Source organism: Nerophis lumbriciformis, linkage group LG29 (genome assembly GCF_033978685.3).
Source record: "Nerophis lumbriciformis linkage group LG29, RoL_Nlum_v2.1, whole genome shotgun sequence".
NCBI lineage: Eukaryota > Metazoa > Chordata > Actinopteri > Syngnathiformes > Syngnathidae > Nerophis > Nerophis lumbriciformis.
Genome location: NC_084576.2, coordinates 28,957,501 through 28,975,591, shown reverse-complemented (window position 1 = coordinate 28,975,591; position 18,091 = coordinate 28,957,501). Strand labels below are relative to the sequence as shown.

The window sequence follows — 18,091 nt, the reverse complement described above, 5'->3', positions numbered from 1 at the left end:
ACTTTTATCACAATATTGCCAATTTTACTGTTGTTCTTCTAAAATAGTAAAACTTTTTGAGTAAAATGATGACTTTTGTCATAATTTTGCCAAGTAAAATTCCGATTATTATTATAATATTGCCAAAATTTTAAAATTTTCTATAAAATTGTGACTTTCGTCGAGTAAAATTACGACTCTTTTCAGAAAATTGCCCAAATTTTAACCTTTTCTTGTAAAATTGCGACTGTTATTGAGTAAAATTCCCACTTTTATCATAATATTGCACAAATGTTCAGTTTATCTTGTAAAATGTTGACTTGCGTTGAGTAAAATGACGACTTTTATTATAATACTGCCAACATTCTACATTTTTCTTGTGAAATTGTGACCTTTTTCTTGTGAAATTCCGAATCATTTTTCACAACAAGCTTTTTTATATTTGCATAGTATGTATATATTATTAATGTTGTAAATACACTTCTTTATATATCTAGAAAGGCTGGTCCTAAAGAGGGAAACATTATTCTCAGGTCTCAAGAAGGTAACAAAGACAAGAATGTGTATGTGTTTGTGTGTGTGTTCTTGTATTTCCATCCTTCTTGAGACATCAACAAAGAAAAATATCTTCCATATGAGGAGGTGTGAACAAGTGATGACATAAATCATGGTCCCAATAACATTGCATCTAATAGAGAATGTCTCAATTGCACCCCCTGGTGGTGGAATCTATCAAAATTAGGGTGGTCCCAAAAATTTGACTGTCAACATATGAAATAACAAGTGTGTGTAAAAAATTGAAATGCGCCCCCTTCGGCCAAAATTAATTAAAAATAAAATAAATAAATATGTATGCAGAGACATATTGTAATAACTTGAAGTGAATAAGGAAGATTTAAAAAACAAAAATGTTACTAAAATCAGTCTTTTTCTCACAATGTGTCGATTTTTTTCTTATAAAATTGGGAACAATTTCTCATATTCTTTCAGTTTCTGTAATATTGCAATATTTTCCTCGTAAAATTATGACTTTTTTATGTAAAATTATGACTTTTTAATGCAAAATGGTGACATTTGTCATATAAAATTCTGACTTTTATCACAATATTGCCCATTTTTTTGTTGTTCTTGTAAAATAGTGTAATTTTTTTAGTAAAATTATAACTTTTGTCATAATTTTGCCAAGTAAAATTCCGATTATTATTATAATATTGCCAAAATTTTAAAGTTTTCTTATAAAATTGTGACTTTTGCCGAGTAAAATTACGACTCTTTTAATAAAATTGCCAAAATGTTGAGCTTTTCTTGTAAAATTGCGACTGTTATTGAGTAACATTCCAACTTTTATCATAATATTGCACAAATGTTCAGTTTATCTTGTAAAACTTTGACTAGCGTTGAGTAAAATGACGACTTTTATTATAACACTGCCAACATTCTAAGTTTTTCTTGTGAAATTGTGACCTTTTTCTTGTGAAATTCCAACTCATTTTTCACAACAAGCTTTTTTATATTTGCATAGTATGTATATATTATTAATGTTGTAAATACACATCTTTATATATCTAGAAAGGCTGGTCCTAAAGAGGGAGGCATTATTCTCAGGTCTCAAGAAGGTAACAAAGACAAGAATGTGTATGTGTGTGTGTGTGTGCGTGTGTGTTCTTGTATTTCCATCCTTCTTTAGACATCAACAAGGAAAAGTATCTTCCATATGAGGAGGTGTGAACAAGTGATGACATAAATCATGGTCCCAATAACATTGCATCTAATAGAGAATATCTCATTTGCACCCCCTGGTGGTGACATCTATCAAAATTAGGGTGGTCCCAAAAATTTGACTGTCAACATATGAAATAACAAGTGTGTGTAAAAAAAAACAAACTAAAGTGCTCCCCCTTTGGCCAATATCTGTAGTAACAGGGGTGTGTAAGAAATTGAAATGAAAATATATATTTTTTTAAATAAATAAGTATGTATATAGAGACATACTGTAATAACTTGAAGTAAATAATGAAGATTAAATAACTATTACAAACAAAAAATTTAAAAAGAAAAATTTTCTCACAATGTGTCGACTTTTTTCTTAGAAAAATTGGGAACAATTTCTCATTGTCTTTCGGTTTCCGTAATATTGCAATATTTTCTCGTAAAATTATGACTTTTTATGTAAAATTATGACTTTTTATGTAAAATTATAACTTTTTTATGTAAAATGATTACTTTTTAATGTAAAATGGTGACATTTGTCATATAAAATTCTGACTTTTATCACAATATTGCCAATTTTTTTGTTGTTCTTGTAAAATACTGAACTTTTTTGAGTAAAATGATTACTTTTTTCATAATTTTGCCAAGTAAAATTCCGATTATTATTATTATAATATTGCCAAAATGTTAGTTTTCTTATAAAATTGTGACTTTCGTCGAGTAAAATTACGACTCTTTTAATAAAATTGCCAAAATGTTGAGCTTTTCTTGTAAAATTGCGACTGTTGTTGAGTAAAATTCCAACTTTTATCATAATATTGCACAAATGTTCAGTTTTTCTTGTAAAATTTGGACTTGCGTTGAGTAAAATATTTATTATAATACTGACAACATTCTAAGTTTTTCTTGTGAAATTGTGACCTTTTTCTTGTGAAATTCCAACTCATTTTTCACAACAAGCTTTTTTATATTTGCATAGTATGTATATATTATTAATGTTGTAAATACACATCTTTATATATCTAGAAAGGCTGGTCCTAAAGAGGGAGGCATTATTCTCAGGTCTCAAGAAGGTAACAAAGACAAGAACGTGTATGTGTGTGTGTGTGTGTGTGTGCGTGTATGTGTGTGTGTTCTTGTATTTCCATCCTTCTTGAGACATCAACAAGGAAAAGTATCTTCCATATGAGGAGGTGTGAACAAGTGATGACATAAATCATGGTCCCAATAACATTGCATCTAATAGAGAATGTCACATTTGCACCCCCTGGAGGTGACATCCATCAAAATTAGGGTGGTCCCAAAGATTTGACTGTCAACATATGAAATAACAAGTGTGTGTAAAAAATTGAAATGCGCCCCCTTTGGCCAAAATTAATTAAAAAAATAAAATAAAAATATGTATGTAGAGACATATTGTAATAACTTGAAGTAAATAAGGAAGATTAAAAAACAAAAATGTTACTAAAATCAGTCTTTTTCTCACAATGTGTCGACTTTTTTCTTATAAAATTGGGAACAATTTCTCATATTCTTTCAGTTTCTGTAATATTGCAATATTTTCCTCGTAAAATTATGACTTTTTCATGTAAAATTATGACTTTTTAATGCAAAATGGTGACATTTGTCATATAAAATTCTGACTTTTATCACAATATTGCCCATTTTTTTGTTGTTCTTGTAAAATAGTGTAATTTTTTTGAGTAAAATGATAACTTTTGTCATAATTTTGCCAAGTAAAATTCCGATTATTATTATAATATTGCCAAAATTTTAATGTTTTCTTATAAAATTGTGACTTTTGCCGAGTAAAATTATGACTCTTTTAATAAAATTGCCAAAATGTTGAGCTTTTCTTGTAAAATTGCGACTGTTATTGAGTAAAATTCCCACTTTTATCATAATATTGCACAAATGTTCAGTTTATCTTGTAAAATTTGGACTTGCGTTGAGTAAAATGACGACTTTTATTATAACACTGCCAACATTCTACGTTTTTCTTGTGAAATTGTGACCTTTTTCTTGTGAAATTCCGAATCATTTTTCACAACAAGCTTTTTTATATTTGCATAGTATGTATATAATATTAATGTTGTAAATACACATCTTTATATATCTAGAAAGGCTGGTCCTAAAGAGGGAGGCATTATTCTCAGGTCTCAAGAAGGTAACATATACAAAAATGTGTGTGTGTGTGTGTGTGTGTGTGTGTGTGTGTGTGTGTGTGTGTGTGTGTGTGTGTGTGTGTGTGTGTGTGTGTGTGGTAAAAGAGGGGGTTGGGGCGTCACTGCAACACAAGCCTGGAGACAAGAGGCTGGTTGCCGTGGAAACCTCAGGCTGAAAAACTGGGCAGCAGCCGGACGATGTGGATGGAAGGCGGTGCGAGAAGGCGCTGGTGTGTAATGAAAACTAAATAAAAAAATAGGAGGGCAACATCCTGAGGGAGTGAAAGAGATTTGATGGAGGACTCACAGGGAACGGTGCGCAGGTAGAGGTTGTCTCGGATGATCTGCTGGTGGTCGTGGTCCACCGAGCCTTTGGAGAAGCGCAGGTTGAGGTAGTGGCGCAGGTCCTTGTCAACCACACCCCCTGGAGACAGCACAGGGACGTGGTTAGAGGCACTACCGCACAGCCATGCCTGGGACTCAAACCCGCACGCCGGATCACCGGCCACATACTGAACCACTCGACCTCCGCAATAAAAGCAGGCATTGGAAGGTTTGGCAGAACTTTTTCAGAACTGAATCCAGTCTTTGCTGGCGTGTGGTCATTTTACCATTACATTACATTACATTACATGGTCATTTTACTATTACATTACATTACATTACATTACATTACATTACATGGTCATTTTACCATTACATTACATTAGGTAACTTTTCTTTTATTTTGTAGTAGTAATAGTAGTAGCGACTTCCTCACGGTCAACTTCCTTTGTTTTCACTTTATCGATGAAGTGATGTCAGCGCCACTTTGGGGCCACATTGGGCCCATTTCGGGGACACATTGGAGTCATATTGGGGACACATTTGGGGCCAAATTTGGGACCCCTTTGGGTCCACATTGGGCACCATATTGGGGCCACTTTGGGGACCATATTGGGGCCACTTCGGGGCCAAATTTGGGGTCACATTTGGGACCACAATGGGGCCACAATTGTGCCACATTGAGGCCATTTCGGGGCCACATTGGAGCCATATTGGGGCCACATTGGGACCATATTGGGGCCACTTTGGGACCACATTGTGGCCAGATTTGGGGCTACATTGGGACCACAATGGGGCCACCTTTGGGCCACATTGGGACCACATAGGGACCATATTAAGGCCACTTTGGGACCACGTTGAGGCCAAATTTGGGGCCGCATTTGGGACCACAATGGGGCCACATTTGTGCCACATTGGTGCCACATTGGGACCACATTGGGGCCACATTGGGGCCACAATAGAGCCAAATTTGGGGCCACATTTGGGGCCACATTTGGGACCACATTTAGGGCCACATTTGGGACCACATTTGGGGCCACATTTGGGACCATGATGGGACCACATTTGTGACACATTTGGGACCACAATAGGGCCACATTGGGACCATATTAAGGCCACTTTAAGACAACATTGGGGCCAAACTTGGGGCCACATTTTTGCCACATTGGGGCCACATAGATGCCACATTGGGACCACAATGAGGCCACATTAAGGCCACATTGGGACCATATTAAGGCCACTTTGAGACCACATTGAGGCCACAATGGGGCCACATTGGAGCTACATTGGGACCATATTAAGGCCACTTTGGGACAACATTGGGGCCAAATTTGGGGCCACATTTGGGATCACAATGGGGCCACATTTGTGCCACATTGGGGCTACATTGAGGCCACATTGGGACTACAATGAGGCCAAATTTGGGGCCACATTTGGGACCACAGTTGGGGCCACATTTGGGACAACAATGGGGCAACATTGGGACCACAATGGGACCACAATGGGGCCACATTTGGGGCCACATTTGGGGCCACATTGGTTAACTCCAAAATATTCAGCCTGTTCAGGAATCCCAAATTTCCTAGAATTTCCCGTTTTTAGGGACATTTTCCCCATTCAAAATGAAATTTCCTTTTTTCAAACTTCCACAATTCCCAAATTTTTCTACAGATTCAAACCATTCCACCTTCAACAAATTCAAGTCATCCTGGAAATTCAAACCACCGTTTTTCCACGTTCAACAAATTTCCAGGAATTCTTGTTTTTTTTCAAACCTTATTTCCAACCTTTTTTCAACCGTTCCACTGTCAAAACATTCCTCTTACTCAGGACAAAAAAACAAGTTGGTTTAAGAACTTGAAAATTTCCCGGTTTTCCCGAAATTCTATTACCGGTACACCATTTTTCGATTAAAAATTGTTACTACTTCAACATTTCTTGCCCGATTCAAACAATTCCAACACCAACCAATTCAGCTCATTCAGGACATTTATGCTCCTAATCATTTTCCAAAAAATCCCATTTCTCCCAAAATTCCCAAATTTCCACGAAGTTCCCATTGAAATGAACAGGGCATTTTTACAAGTTCCACAAATCCCACATTTTTCATCTGATTCAAACTGTTCCAACTTCAAAATATTCAGCCTGTTCAGGAATTGTGTGCTCTATTTCAACAATTCTAATAAAAATTCCCGGATTTCCCAAAATTCCTTTTTTTTTTCATTTTCCACATTCAAAATGAATTGTCCATTTTTCAAATGTCCACATTCTTTAACCGATTCAAACCATTCCACCTTCAACACATTCAACTCATCCTAGACATTCAAACAATCATTTTTCCATGTTCAACAAATTTCCAGGAATTCCTGTTTTTTTCTAACCTTATTTCCAACCTCTTTCGTTTGACTACTCATTTTCCTTTTTTCATCCCATTTCAACCGTACCCCTGTCAAAACATTTTTCTTTGTCAGGACAAAAAAACCAAGTTGGTTTAAGAACTACAAACATTACCGGTTTTCCCGAAATTCCAGGACTTCCATAATACAATTTCTCAATTAAAAACTGTTACTAATTCAACGTTTCTTGACAGATTTAAACAATTCCAACACCAACCATTTCAGGACATTTATGCTCCTAATCATTTTCCCAAAAATCCCGCTTCTCCCAAAATTCCCAAATTTCCAGGAAGTTCCCATTGAAATGAATGGGGCATTTTTCCAAATTGCACAATTCCCACATTTTTCATCTGATTCAAACTGTTCCAACTTCAGCCTGTTCAGGAATTGTGTGCTCTATTTCAACAATTGTAAAAAAAAAATTCCCGGATTTCCCATAATTCCTTCTTTTTTTCATTTTCCCCATTCAAAATGAATTGTCCATTTTTCGAATTTCCACATTCTTAAACCGATTCAAACCATTCCACCTTCAACTCATCCTAGACATTCAAACAAACATTTTTCCATGTTCAACAAATTTCCAGGAATTTCTGTTTTTTTCTAACCTTATTTCCAACCTCTTTCGTTTGACTACTCCTTTTCCTTTTTTCATCCCATTTCAACTGTTCCACTGTCAAAACATTTTTCTTAGTCAGGACAAAAAAACAAGTTGGTTTAAGAACTACAAACATACCCGGTTTTCTCCGAAATTCCAGGACTTCCATAATACAAATTTGTCAATTAAAAAACTAATACTACTTCAACATTTCTTGACCGATTTAAACAATTCCAACACCAAACAATTCAGCAATCAACATTCATGCTCCTAATCATTTTCCCAAAAAAATCCCGCTTCTCCCAAAATTCCAGGAAATTCCCATTGAAATGAATGGGGCATTTTTCCAAGTTGCACAATTCCCACATTTTTCATCTGATTCAAACTGTTCCAACTGCAAAATATTCAGCCTGTTCAGAATTGTGTTCTCTATTTCAACAATTCTAAAAACAATTCCCGGATTTCCCATAATTCCTTTTGAAGTTCCCATTGAAGTGAATGAGACATTTTTCCAAGTTGCACAATTCCCACATTTTTCGACCTATCCAAACCCTTCCAACACCAACACATTCCACTCATCCTGGACATTGAAACTAACACTTTCCCGAGTTCCAAACCAAAATCCGGTTTTCCTGGAAATTCAAACTATTCAACATTCAAACTATTCTTACATTCACACATTCCACCATCCCGGAAATTTAAACTACCCTTTTTCCAAGTAAAAAAAAAAAAAATTCCATGATTTTCCAGAATTCCTGGTTTTTCAAAGCTCTATTTCCACCTTTTTTTCTGGAGACTACTCCTTCCATATTTTTCAACGCATTTCAAGAATTCCACCGTCAAAACATTCCTCTTAAATTGGACAAAAAACGAAGTAATTTTTTTAACTGGAAAATTTCCCAATTTTCCCGAAATTCCAGGAATTTAAATTTCAATTCAACATGTTACTACTTCAACATTTCTTGACCGTTTTGAAAAATGTCAACACCAACCATTTCAACTCATTCAGATTATTCAAGTCTTTTTTTACCATTTTCAAAAAAATTCCCGCTTTTCCCGAAGTTCTCAAAATTTGAGGAGAATGGGAAATTTTTCAAAGTTCCACAATTGCAACACCAACCAATTCAGCTCATTCAGGACATTCATGCTCCTAATCATTTCCCCAAAAATCCCGCTTCTCCCAAAATTCCCAAATTTCCAGGAAGTTCCCATTGAAATGAATGGGACATTTTTCCAAGTTGCACAATTGCCACATTTTTCGACCTATCCAAACCATTCCAACATCAACACATTCCACTCATCCTGGACATTCAAACTAACACTTTCCCGAGTTCCAAACCAAATTCCGGTTTTCCTGGAAATTCAAACTATTCAACATTCAAACTATTCTTACATTCACACATTCCACCATCCCGGAAATGTAAACTACCCTTTTTCCAAGTAAAAAAAAAAAAAATCCAGGATTTTCCAGAATTCCTGGTTTTTCAAAGCTCTATTTCCACCCTTTTTTCTGGCGACTACTCCTTCCATATTTTTCAACGCATTTCAAGCATTCCACCGTCAAAACATTCCTCTTAAATTGGACAAAAAAACGAAGTTATTTTTTGAACTGGAAAATTTCCCGATTTTCCCGAAATTCCAGGAATTCCAATTTCAATTCAACATGTTACTACTTCAACATTTCTTGACCGATTTGAAAAATGTCAACACCAAGCATTTCAACTCATTCAGATTATTCAATTTTTTTTTATAATTTTCAAAAAAATTCCCGCTTTTCCTGAAGTTTTAAAATTTTGAGAAGAATGGGACATTTTTCAAAGTTCCACAATTCCAACACCAACCAATTCAGCTCATTCAGGACATTCATGCTCCTAATCATTTGCCCAAAAATCCCGCTTCTCCCAAAATTCCCAAATTTCCAGGAAGTTCCCATTGAAATGAATGGGACATTTTTCCAAGTTGCACAATTCCCACATTTTTTAACCTATTCAAACCATTCCAACATCAACACATTCCACTCATCCTGGACATTCAAACTAACACGTTCCCGAGTTCCAAACCAAATTCCGGTTTTCCTGGAAATTCAAACTATTCAACCTTCAAACTATTCTTACATTCACACATTCCACCATCCCGGAAATTTAAACTACCCTTTTTCCTAGTAAAAAAAAAAAAAATTCCAGGATTTTCCAGAATTCCTGGTTTTTCAAAGCTCTATTTCCACCCTGTTTTCTGGCGACTACTCCTTCCATATTCTTCAACGCATTTCAAGCATTCCACCGTCAAAACATTTCTCTTAAATTGGACAAAATAAACATTGTTTTTTGAACTGGAAAATTTCCCGGTTTTCCCGAAATTCCAGGAATTTCAATTTCAATTCAACATGTTACTACTTCAACATTTCTTGACCGATTTGAAAAATGTCAACACCAACCATTTCAACTCATTCAGATTATTCAATTTTTTTTAATCATTTTCAAAAAAATTCCCGCTTTTCCCGAAGTTTTAAAATTTTGAGAAGAATGGGACATTTTTCAAAGTTCCACAATTCCAACACCAACCAATTCCATTCATTCAGGACATTCATGCTCCTAATCATTTTCCCAAAAATCCTGCTTCTCCCAAAATTCCCAAATTTCCAGGAAGTTCCCATTGAAATGAATGGGGCATTTTTCCAAGTTGCACAATTCCCACATTTTTCGACCTATTCAAACCATTCCAACATCGACACATTCCACTCATCCTGGACATTCAAACTAACACTTTCCCGAGTTCCAAACCAAAATCCGGTTTTCCTGGAAATTCAAACTATTCAACATTCAAACTATTCTTACAATCACACATTCCACCATTCCGGAAATTTAAACTACCCTTTTTCCAAGTAAAAAAAAAAAAATTCCAGGATTTTCCAGAATTCCTGGTTTTTCAAAGCTCTATTTCCACCCTTTTTTCTGGCGACTACTCCTTCCATATTCTTCAATGCATTTCAAGCATTCCACCGTCAAAACATTCCTCTTAAATTGGACAAAAAAACATTGTTTTTTGAACTGGAAAATTTCCCGGTTTTCCCGAAATTCCAGGAATTTCAATTTCAATTCAACATGTTACTACTTCAACATTTCTTGACCGATTTGAAAAATGTGAACACCAACCATTTCAACTCATTCAGATTATTCAAGTCTTTTTTTACCATTTTCAAAAAAATTCCCGCTTTTCCCGAAGTTCTCAAATTTAGAGAAGAATGGGACATTTTTCAAAGTTCCACAATTCCAACACCAACCAATTCAGCTCATTCAGGACATTCATGCTCCTAATCATTTCCCCAAAAATCCCGCTTCTCCCAAAATTCCCAAATTTCCAGGAAGTTCCCATTGAAATGAATGGGACATTTTTCCAAGTTGCACAATTCCCACATTTTTCGACCTATCCAAACCATTCCAACATCAACACATTCCACTCATCCTGGACATTCAAACTAACACTTTCCCGAGTTCCAAACCAAAATCCGGTTTTCCTGGAAATTCAAACTATTCAACATTCAAACTATTCTTACAATCACACATTCCACCATTCCGGAAATTTAAACTACCCTTTTTCCAAGTAAAAAAAAAAAAATTCCAGGATTTTCCAGAATTCCTGGTTTTTCAAAGCTCTATTTCCACCCTTTTTTCTGGCGACTACTCCTTCCATATTCTTCAACGCATTTCAAGCATTCCACCGTCAAAACATTCCTCTTAAATTGGACAAAAAAACAAAGTTGTTTTTTGAACTGGAAAATTTCCCGGTTTCCCCGAAATTCTAATTTAAATTCAACATGTTACTACTTCAACATTTCTTGACCGATTTGAAAAATGTCAACACCAACCATTTCAACTCATTCAGATTATTCAAGTCTTCTTTTCCATTTTCAAAAAAATTCCCGCTTTTCCCGAAGTTCTCAAATTTTGAGAAGAATGGGACATTTTTCAAAGTTCCACAATTCCAACACCAACCAATTCAGCTCATTCAGGACATTCATGCTCCTAATCATTTCCCCAAAAATCCCGCTTCTCCCAAAATTCCCAAATTTCCAGGAAGTTCCCATTGAAATGAATGGGACATTTTTCCAAGTTGAACAATTTCCACATTTTTCGACCTATCCGAACCATTCCAACATCAACACATTCCACTCATCCTGGACATTCAAACTAACACGTTCCCGAGTTCCAAACCAAAATCCGGTTTTCCTGGAAATTCAAACTATTCTTACATTCACACATTCCACCATCCCAGAAATTTAAACTACCCTTTTTCCAAGTAAAAAAAATAATAATTCCAGGATTTTCCAGAATTCCTGTTTTTTCAAAGCTCTATTTCCACCCTTTTTTCTGGCGACTACTCCTTCCATATTCTTCAACGCATTTCAAGCATTCTACCATCAAAACATTCCTCTTAAATTGGACAAAAAAACCATTGTTTTTTTTAACTAGAAAATTTCCCGGTTTTCCCGAAATTCCAGGAATTCCAATTTCAATTCAACATGTTACTACTTCAACATTTCTTGACCGATTTGAAAAATGTCAACACCAACCATTTCAACTCATTCAGATTATGCAAGTCTTTTTTTTACCATTTTCAAAAAAATTCCCGCTTTTCCCGAAGTTCTCAAAATTTAAGGAGAATGGGAAATTTTTCAAAGTTCCAACCAATTCAGCTCATTCAGGACATTCATGCTCCTAATAATTTCCCCAAAAATCCCGCTTCTCCCAAAATTCCCAAATTTCCAGAAAGTCCCCATTGAAATAAATGGGACATTTTTCCAAGTTGCACAATTCCCACATTTTTCAACCTATCCAAACCATTCCAACATCAACACATTCCACACATCCTGGACATTCAAACTAACACTTTCCCGAGTTCTAAACCAAATTCCGGGTTTCCTGGAAATTCAAACTATTCTTACATTCACACATTCCACCATCCCGGAAATTTAAAATACCCTTTTTCCAAGTAAAAAAAAAAAAATTCCAGGATTTTCCAGAATTCCTGTTTTTTCAAAGCTCTATTTCCACCCTTTTTTCTGGCAACTACTCCTTCTATATTCTTCAATGCATTTCAAGCATTCCACCGTCAAAACATTCCTCTTAAATTGGACGAAAAAAACATTGTTTTTTGAACTGGAAAATTTCCCGGTTTTCCCGAAATTCCAGGAATTCCAATTTCAATTCAACATGTTACTACTTCAACATTTCTTGACCGATTTGAAAAATGTCAACACCAACCATTTCAACTCATTCAGATTATGCAAGTCTTTTTTTTACCATTTTCAAAAAAATTCCCGCTTTTCCCGAAGTTCTCAAAATTTGAGGAGAATGGGAAATTTTTCAAAGTTCCAACCAATTCAGCTCATTCAGGACATTCATGCTCCTAATAATTTCCCCAAAAATCCCGCTTCTCCCAAAATTCCCAAATTTCCAGGAAGTCCCCATTTAAATAAATGGGACATTTTTCCAAGTTGCACAATTCCCACATTTTTCAACCTATCCAAACCATTCCAACATCAACACATTCCACACATCCTGGACATTCAAACTAACACTTTCCCGAGTTCTAAACCAAATTCCGGGTTTCCTGGAAATTCAAACTATTCTTACATTCACACATTCCACCATCCCAGAAATTTAAACTACCCTTTTTCCAAGTAAAAAAAAAAAAATTCCAGGATTTTCCAGAATTCCTGGTTTTTCAAAGCCCTATTTCCACCCTTTTTTCTGGCGACTACTCCTTCCATATTCTTCAACGCATTTCAAGCATTCCACCGTCAAAACATTCCTCTTAAATTGGACAAAAAACTAAGTTATTTTTTGAACTGGAAAATTTCCCAATTTTCCCGAAATTCCAGGAATTCCAATTTCAATTCAACATGTTACTACTTCAACATTTCTTGACCGTTTTGAAAAATGTCAACACCAACCATTTCAACTCATTCAGATTATTCAAGTCTTTTTTACCATTTTCCAAAAAATTCCCGCTTTTCCCGAAGTTCTCAAATTTTGAGAAGAATGGGACATTTTTCAAAGTTCCACAATCCCAACACCAACCAATTCAGCTCATTCAGGACATTCATGCTCCTGATCATTTCCCCCAAAATCCCGCTTCTCCCAAAATTCCCAAATTTCCAGGAAGTTCCCATTGAAATGAATAAGGCATTTTTCCAAGTTGCACAATTCCCACATTTTTCGACCTATTCAAACCATTCCAACATCAACACATTCCACACATCCTGGACATTCAAACTAACACTTTCCCGAGTTCCAAACCAAATTCCGGTTTTCCTGGAAATTCAAACTATTCTTACATTCACACATTCCACCATCCCGGAAATTTAAACTACCCTTTTTCCAAGTAAAAAAAAAAAAATTCCAGGATTTTCCAGAATTCCTGTTTTTTCAAAGCTCTATTTCCACCCTGTTTTCTGGCGACTACTCCTTCCATATTCTTCAACGCATTTCAAGCATTCCACCGTCAAAACATTCCTCTTAAATTGGACAAAAAATAAAGTTATTTTTTTAACTGGAAAATTTCCCAATTTTCCCGAAATTCCAGGAATTCCAATTTCAATTCAACATGTTACTACTTCAACATTTCTTGACCGATTTGAAAAATGTCAACACCAACCATTTCATCTCATTCAGATTATTCAAGTCTTTTTTACCATGTTCAAAAAAATTCCCGCTTTTCCCGAAGTTCCCAAATTTTGAGAAGAATGGGACATTTTTCAAAGTTCCACAATTCCAACACCAACCAATTCAGCTCATTCAGGACATTCATGCTCCTGATCATTTCCCCAAAAATCCCGCTTCTCCCAAAATTCCCAAATTTCCAGGAAGTTCCCATTGAAATGAATGGGACATTTTTCCAAGTTGCACAATTCCCACATTTTTCCACCTATCCAAACCCTTCCAACACCAACACATTCCACTCATCCTGGACATTCAAACTAACACTTTCCCGAGTTCTAAACCAAATTCCGGTTTTCCTGGAAATTCAAACTATTTAACATTCAAACTATTCTTACATTCACACATTCCACCATCCCGGAAATTTAAACTACCCTTTTTCCAAGTAAAAAAAAAAATTCCAGGATTTTCCAGAATTCCTGGTTTTTCAAAGCTCTATTTCCACCCTTTTTTCTGGCGACTACTCCTTCCATATTCTTCAACGCATTTCAAGCATTCCACCGTCAAAACATTCCTCTTAAATTGGACAAAATAAACATTATTTTGTGAACTGGAAAATTTCCCGGTTTTCCCGAAATTCCAGGAATTCCAATTTCAAGTTAACATGTTACTACTTCAACATTTCTTGACCGATTTGAAAAATGTCAACACCAACCATTTCAACTCATTCAGATTATTCAAGTCTTTTTTACCATTTTCAAAAAAATTCCCGCTTTTCCCGAAGTTCTCAAAATTTGAGGAGAATGGGAAATTTTTCAAAGTTCCAACCAATTCAGCTCATTCAGGACATTCATGCTCCTAATAATTTCCCCAAAAATCCCGCTTCTCCCAAAATTCCCAAATTTCCAGGAAGTTCCCATTGAAACGAATAAGGCATTTTTCCAAGTTGCACAATTGCCACATTCTTCGACCTATTCAAACCATTCCAACATCAACACATTCCACTCATCCTGGACATTCAAACTAACACTTTCCCGAGTTCCAAACCAAATTCCGGTTTTCCTGGAAATTCATACTCTTCAACATTCAAACCATTCTAACATTATTCTTACATTCATACTACATTCTGTCTTTGAGAGATTATCTAATTTCAATTATTTGGGTTAAAAATATTTTTTGCAAACCAGTAATTATAATCTGCACATTTTGTGTTGTTGTTGAGTGTCGGTGCTGTCTAGAGCTCGGCAGAGTAACCGTGTAATACTCTTCCATATCAGTCGGTGGCAGCAGGTAACTAATTGCTTTGTAGATGTCAGAAACAGCGGGAGGCAGGGTGCAGGTAAAAATGTGTTTAATGCTTAAACCAAAAATAAATAAAAAGTGAGTGCTCCTAAGACAGGGGTCAGCAACCCGCGGCTCTGGAGCCACATGCGGCTCTTGAGCGGCGCCCTGGTGGCTCCATGGAGCTTTTTCAAAAATGTATGGAAATGGAAAATAAATGTGGTGAAAAATATTTTTTTTTGTTGTAATATGGTTTGTGTAGGAGGACAAACACGACACAAACCTTCCTAAATGTTAGAAAGTCCAGTGTTTAATATGTTTGTGTTTATGCTTCACTGATGAGAGTATTTGGCGAGGGCCGTTTTGTTCTACTAATTTAAGCAGCTCTTGAACTCACCATTGTGTGGACTGTGACTCAACAGTTTGTTTACATGTATAACTTTCTCCGACGCTGCCACAGAAAGACGGAAAGACGTGTTTTATGCCACTCCTTCTTTGTCTCATTTTGTCCACCAAACGTTTTATACTGTGCGTGAATGCACAAAGGTGAGATTTGTTGATGTTATTGACTTGTTATGCAAGCTAATCGATGCTAACATGGTATTTAGGCTAGCTCTATGTACATATTGCATCATCATGCCTCATTTGTAGGTATATCTGAGCTAATTTAATTTCCTTTACTTATGTCCTCTGTGTATTTAGTTTATTTTTCCATGTTTCATGACACACTATCTGTATGTAATATTGGCTGGATAGTTGTTTGTGTGCCATGTTGTTCCAGACCACAGCAAACGTTAGCCAGCTTCCATTTGAAGAAGCCATTTCCTTTAACTTGGACACACACATCTATACCTTTGGCCACTCTAAGACAGTAATTTCCAGGAGCTATCTCACTCTCTGAGAAGTTTTACTAATGTTTTCCAATGTTGTAAAAATGTGTCGAACAAATATTAAATTTCAACATTTCTGTCAACGAAGATTTGCGTCAGCCAGCGACACATAGTCATTTTGATAGTAGGCTAATATCGCTAATATAGACACTTACATCATGTGTTGCCATCATTATAACCCTTATATAAGACTTTTAAAGTCATTTTGATAGTAGGCTAATATAGCTAATATAGACACTTACATCATGTGTTGTCTTCATTATAACACTTATATAAGACTTTTAAAGTCATTTTGATAGTAGGCTAATATAGACACTTACATCATGTGTTGTCTTCATTATAACACTTATATAAGACTTTTAAAGTCATTTTGATAGTAGGCTAATATCGCTAATATAGACACTTACATCATGTGTTGCCATCATTATAACCCTTATATAAGTTTTTTAATTTTTTGCGGCTCCAGACAGATTACTTTTTTGTATTTTTTGTCCAATATGGCTCTTTCAACATTTTGGGCTGCCGACCCCTGCCCTAAGAAAAGGTATTGAAGCTTAGGGAAGGCTATGCAAAACTAAACTAAAACTGAACTGGCTACAAAGTAAACAAAAACAGAATGCTGGACGACAGCAAAGACTTACTGTGGAGCAACGACGGCGTCCACAAAGTACACCCGAACATGACATGACAATCAACAATGTCCCCACAAAGAAGGATAAAAACAACTGAAATATTCTTGATTGCTAAAACAAAGTAAATGCGGGAAATATCGCTCAAAGGAAGACATGAAACTGCTCCGGGAAAATACCAAAAAAAGAGAAAAAGCCACCAAAATAGGAGCGCAAGACAAAAACTAAAACACTACACACAGGAAAACACTAAAAAAAAGTCAAAATAAGTCAGGGTGTGATGTGACAGGTGGTGACAGTACACCTACTTTGAGACAAGAGCTATAGTGATGCATGCTTGGTTATGCTTTAAAGTCATACCCAACAATTGCGACGACGACTTTTTACCGTCAACTGAGTTTCGTTTTTTTAATAATGGTGTGCCTCCGCATTTTTTCAACGCAAAAAATGTGCCTGGGCTCAAAAAAGGTAGAACAACACTGCATTACAAGACTTAGTTTGGGTGCTAATAGCAGGATTTGGTGTGCCTAATGAAGTGTCCAGTGGTCACTACATCTTACGTCTCACAAGACACGAGAATGAGATACTGCATGCTTTTTTGTGCTAGTTGTGATGGATTCATCAAGCTAAAAGGAAGGACAACACACACACACACACACACACCAACACACACACACACAGCAGTTGTGTCAAGCGGTGATCCCCTTTGGCGGTAAACGCCACGTCAGCAGGTGGCGTGACCTACAAAGGACAGACGACTCACGCCTCCTCCGAACTTCCCGCGAAAGACGGCGGCTTTCTTATGCTGGCACAAGTGGCAAAAAAGACTGAGAGTGCTCATCAAAACACTTATTTGGAACATCCCACAGGTGAACGGGCTAATTGGGAACAGGTGGGCGCCATGATTGGGTATAAAAAGAAGCTTCCATGAAATGCTCAGTCGTTCACAATCAAGGACGGGGCGAGGGTCACCACTTTGTCAACAAATGCGTGAGAAAATTGTTTAAGAACAACATTTCTCAACCAGCTATTGCAAGGAATTTAGGGATTTCACCATCTACGCTCCGTAATATCATCAAAAGGTTCAGAGAATCTGGAAAAAAATCGCCAAAAAACAACTTTAAAGGCCTGTGACTTTCGATCCCTCATGCATCAGTGTGTAAAGGATATCACCACATGGGCTCAGGAACACTTCAGAAAACCACTGTCAGTAGCTACAGTTGGTCGCTACATCTGTAAGTGCAAGTTAAAACTCTACTAAGCCATTTATCAACAACACCCAGAAACGCCGCCGGCTCCACTGGGCCCGAGCTCATCTAAGATGGACTGATGCAAAGTGGAAAAGTGTTCTGTGGTCTGACGAGTCCACATTTCAAATTGTTCTTGGAAACTGTGGACGTTGTGTCCTCCAGAACAAAATAAAAAAATAAAAAGTAATTTTTTTTTTTCCTGGTGTATTTGGG

General features: G+C 36.3%; 1 protein-coding gene across 1 annotated transcript in view; it reads right to left on the bottom strand.

Moving 5' to 3' along the window:
• magi2b (membrane associated guanylate kinase, WW and PDZ domain containing 2b) overlaps nucleotides 1-18,091 on the bottom strand; it is a 300,576-nt gene that overhangs the window by 247,397 nt on the left and 35,088 nt on the right. The window contains exon 2 of the mRNA XM_072911917.1: nucleotides 4,162-4,278. Within this exon, the coding sequence (XP_072768018.1) occupies nucleotides 4,162-4,278 (117 nt within the window). The remainder of the gene's footprint in view (nucleotides 1-4,161; nucleotides 4,279-18,091) is intronic.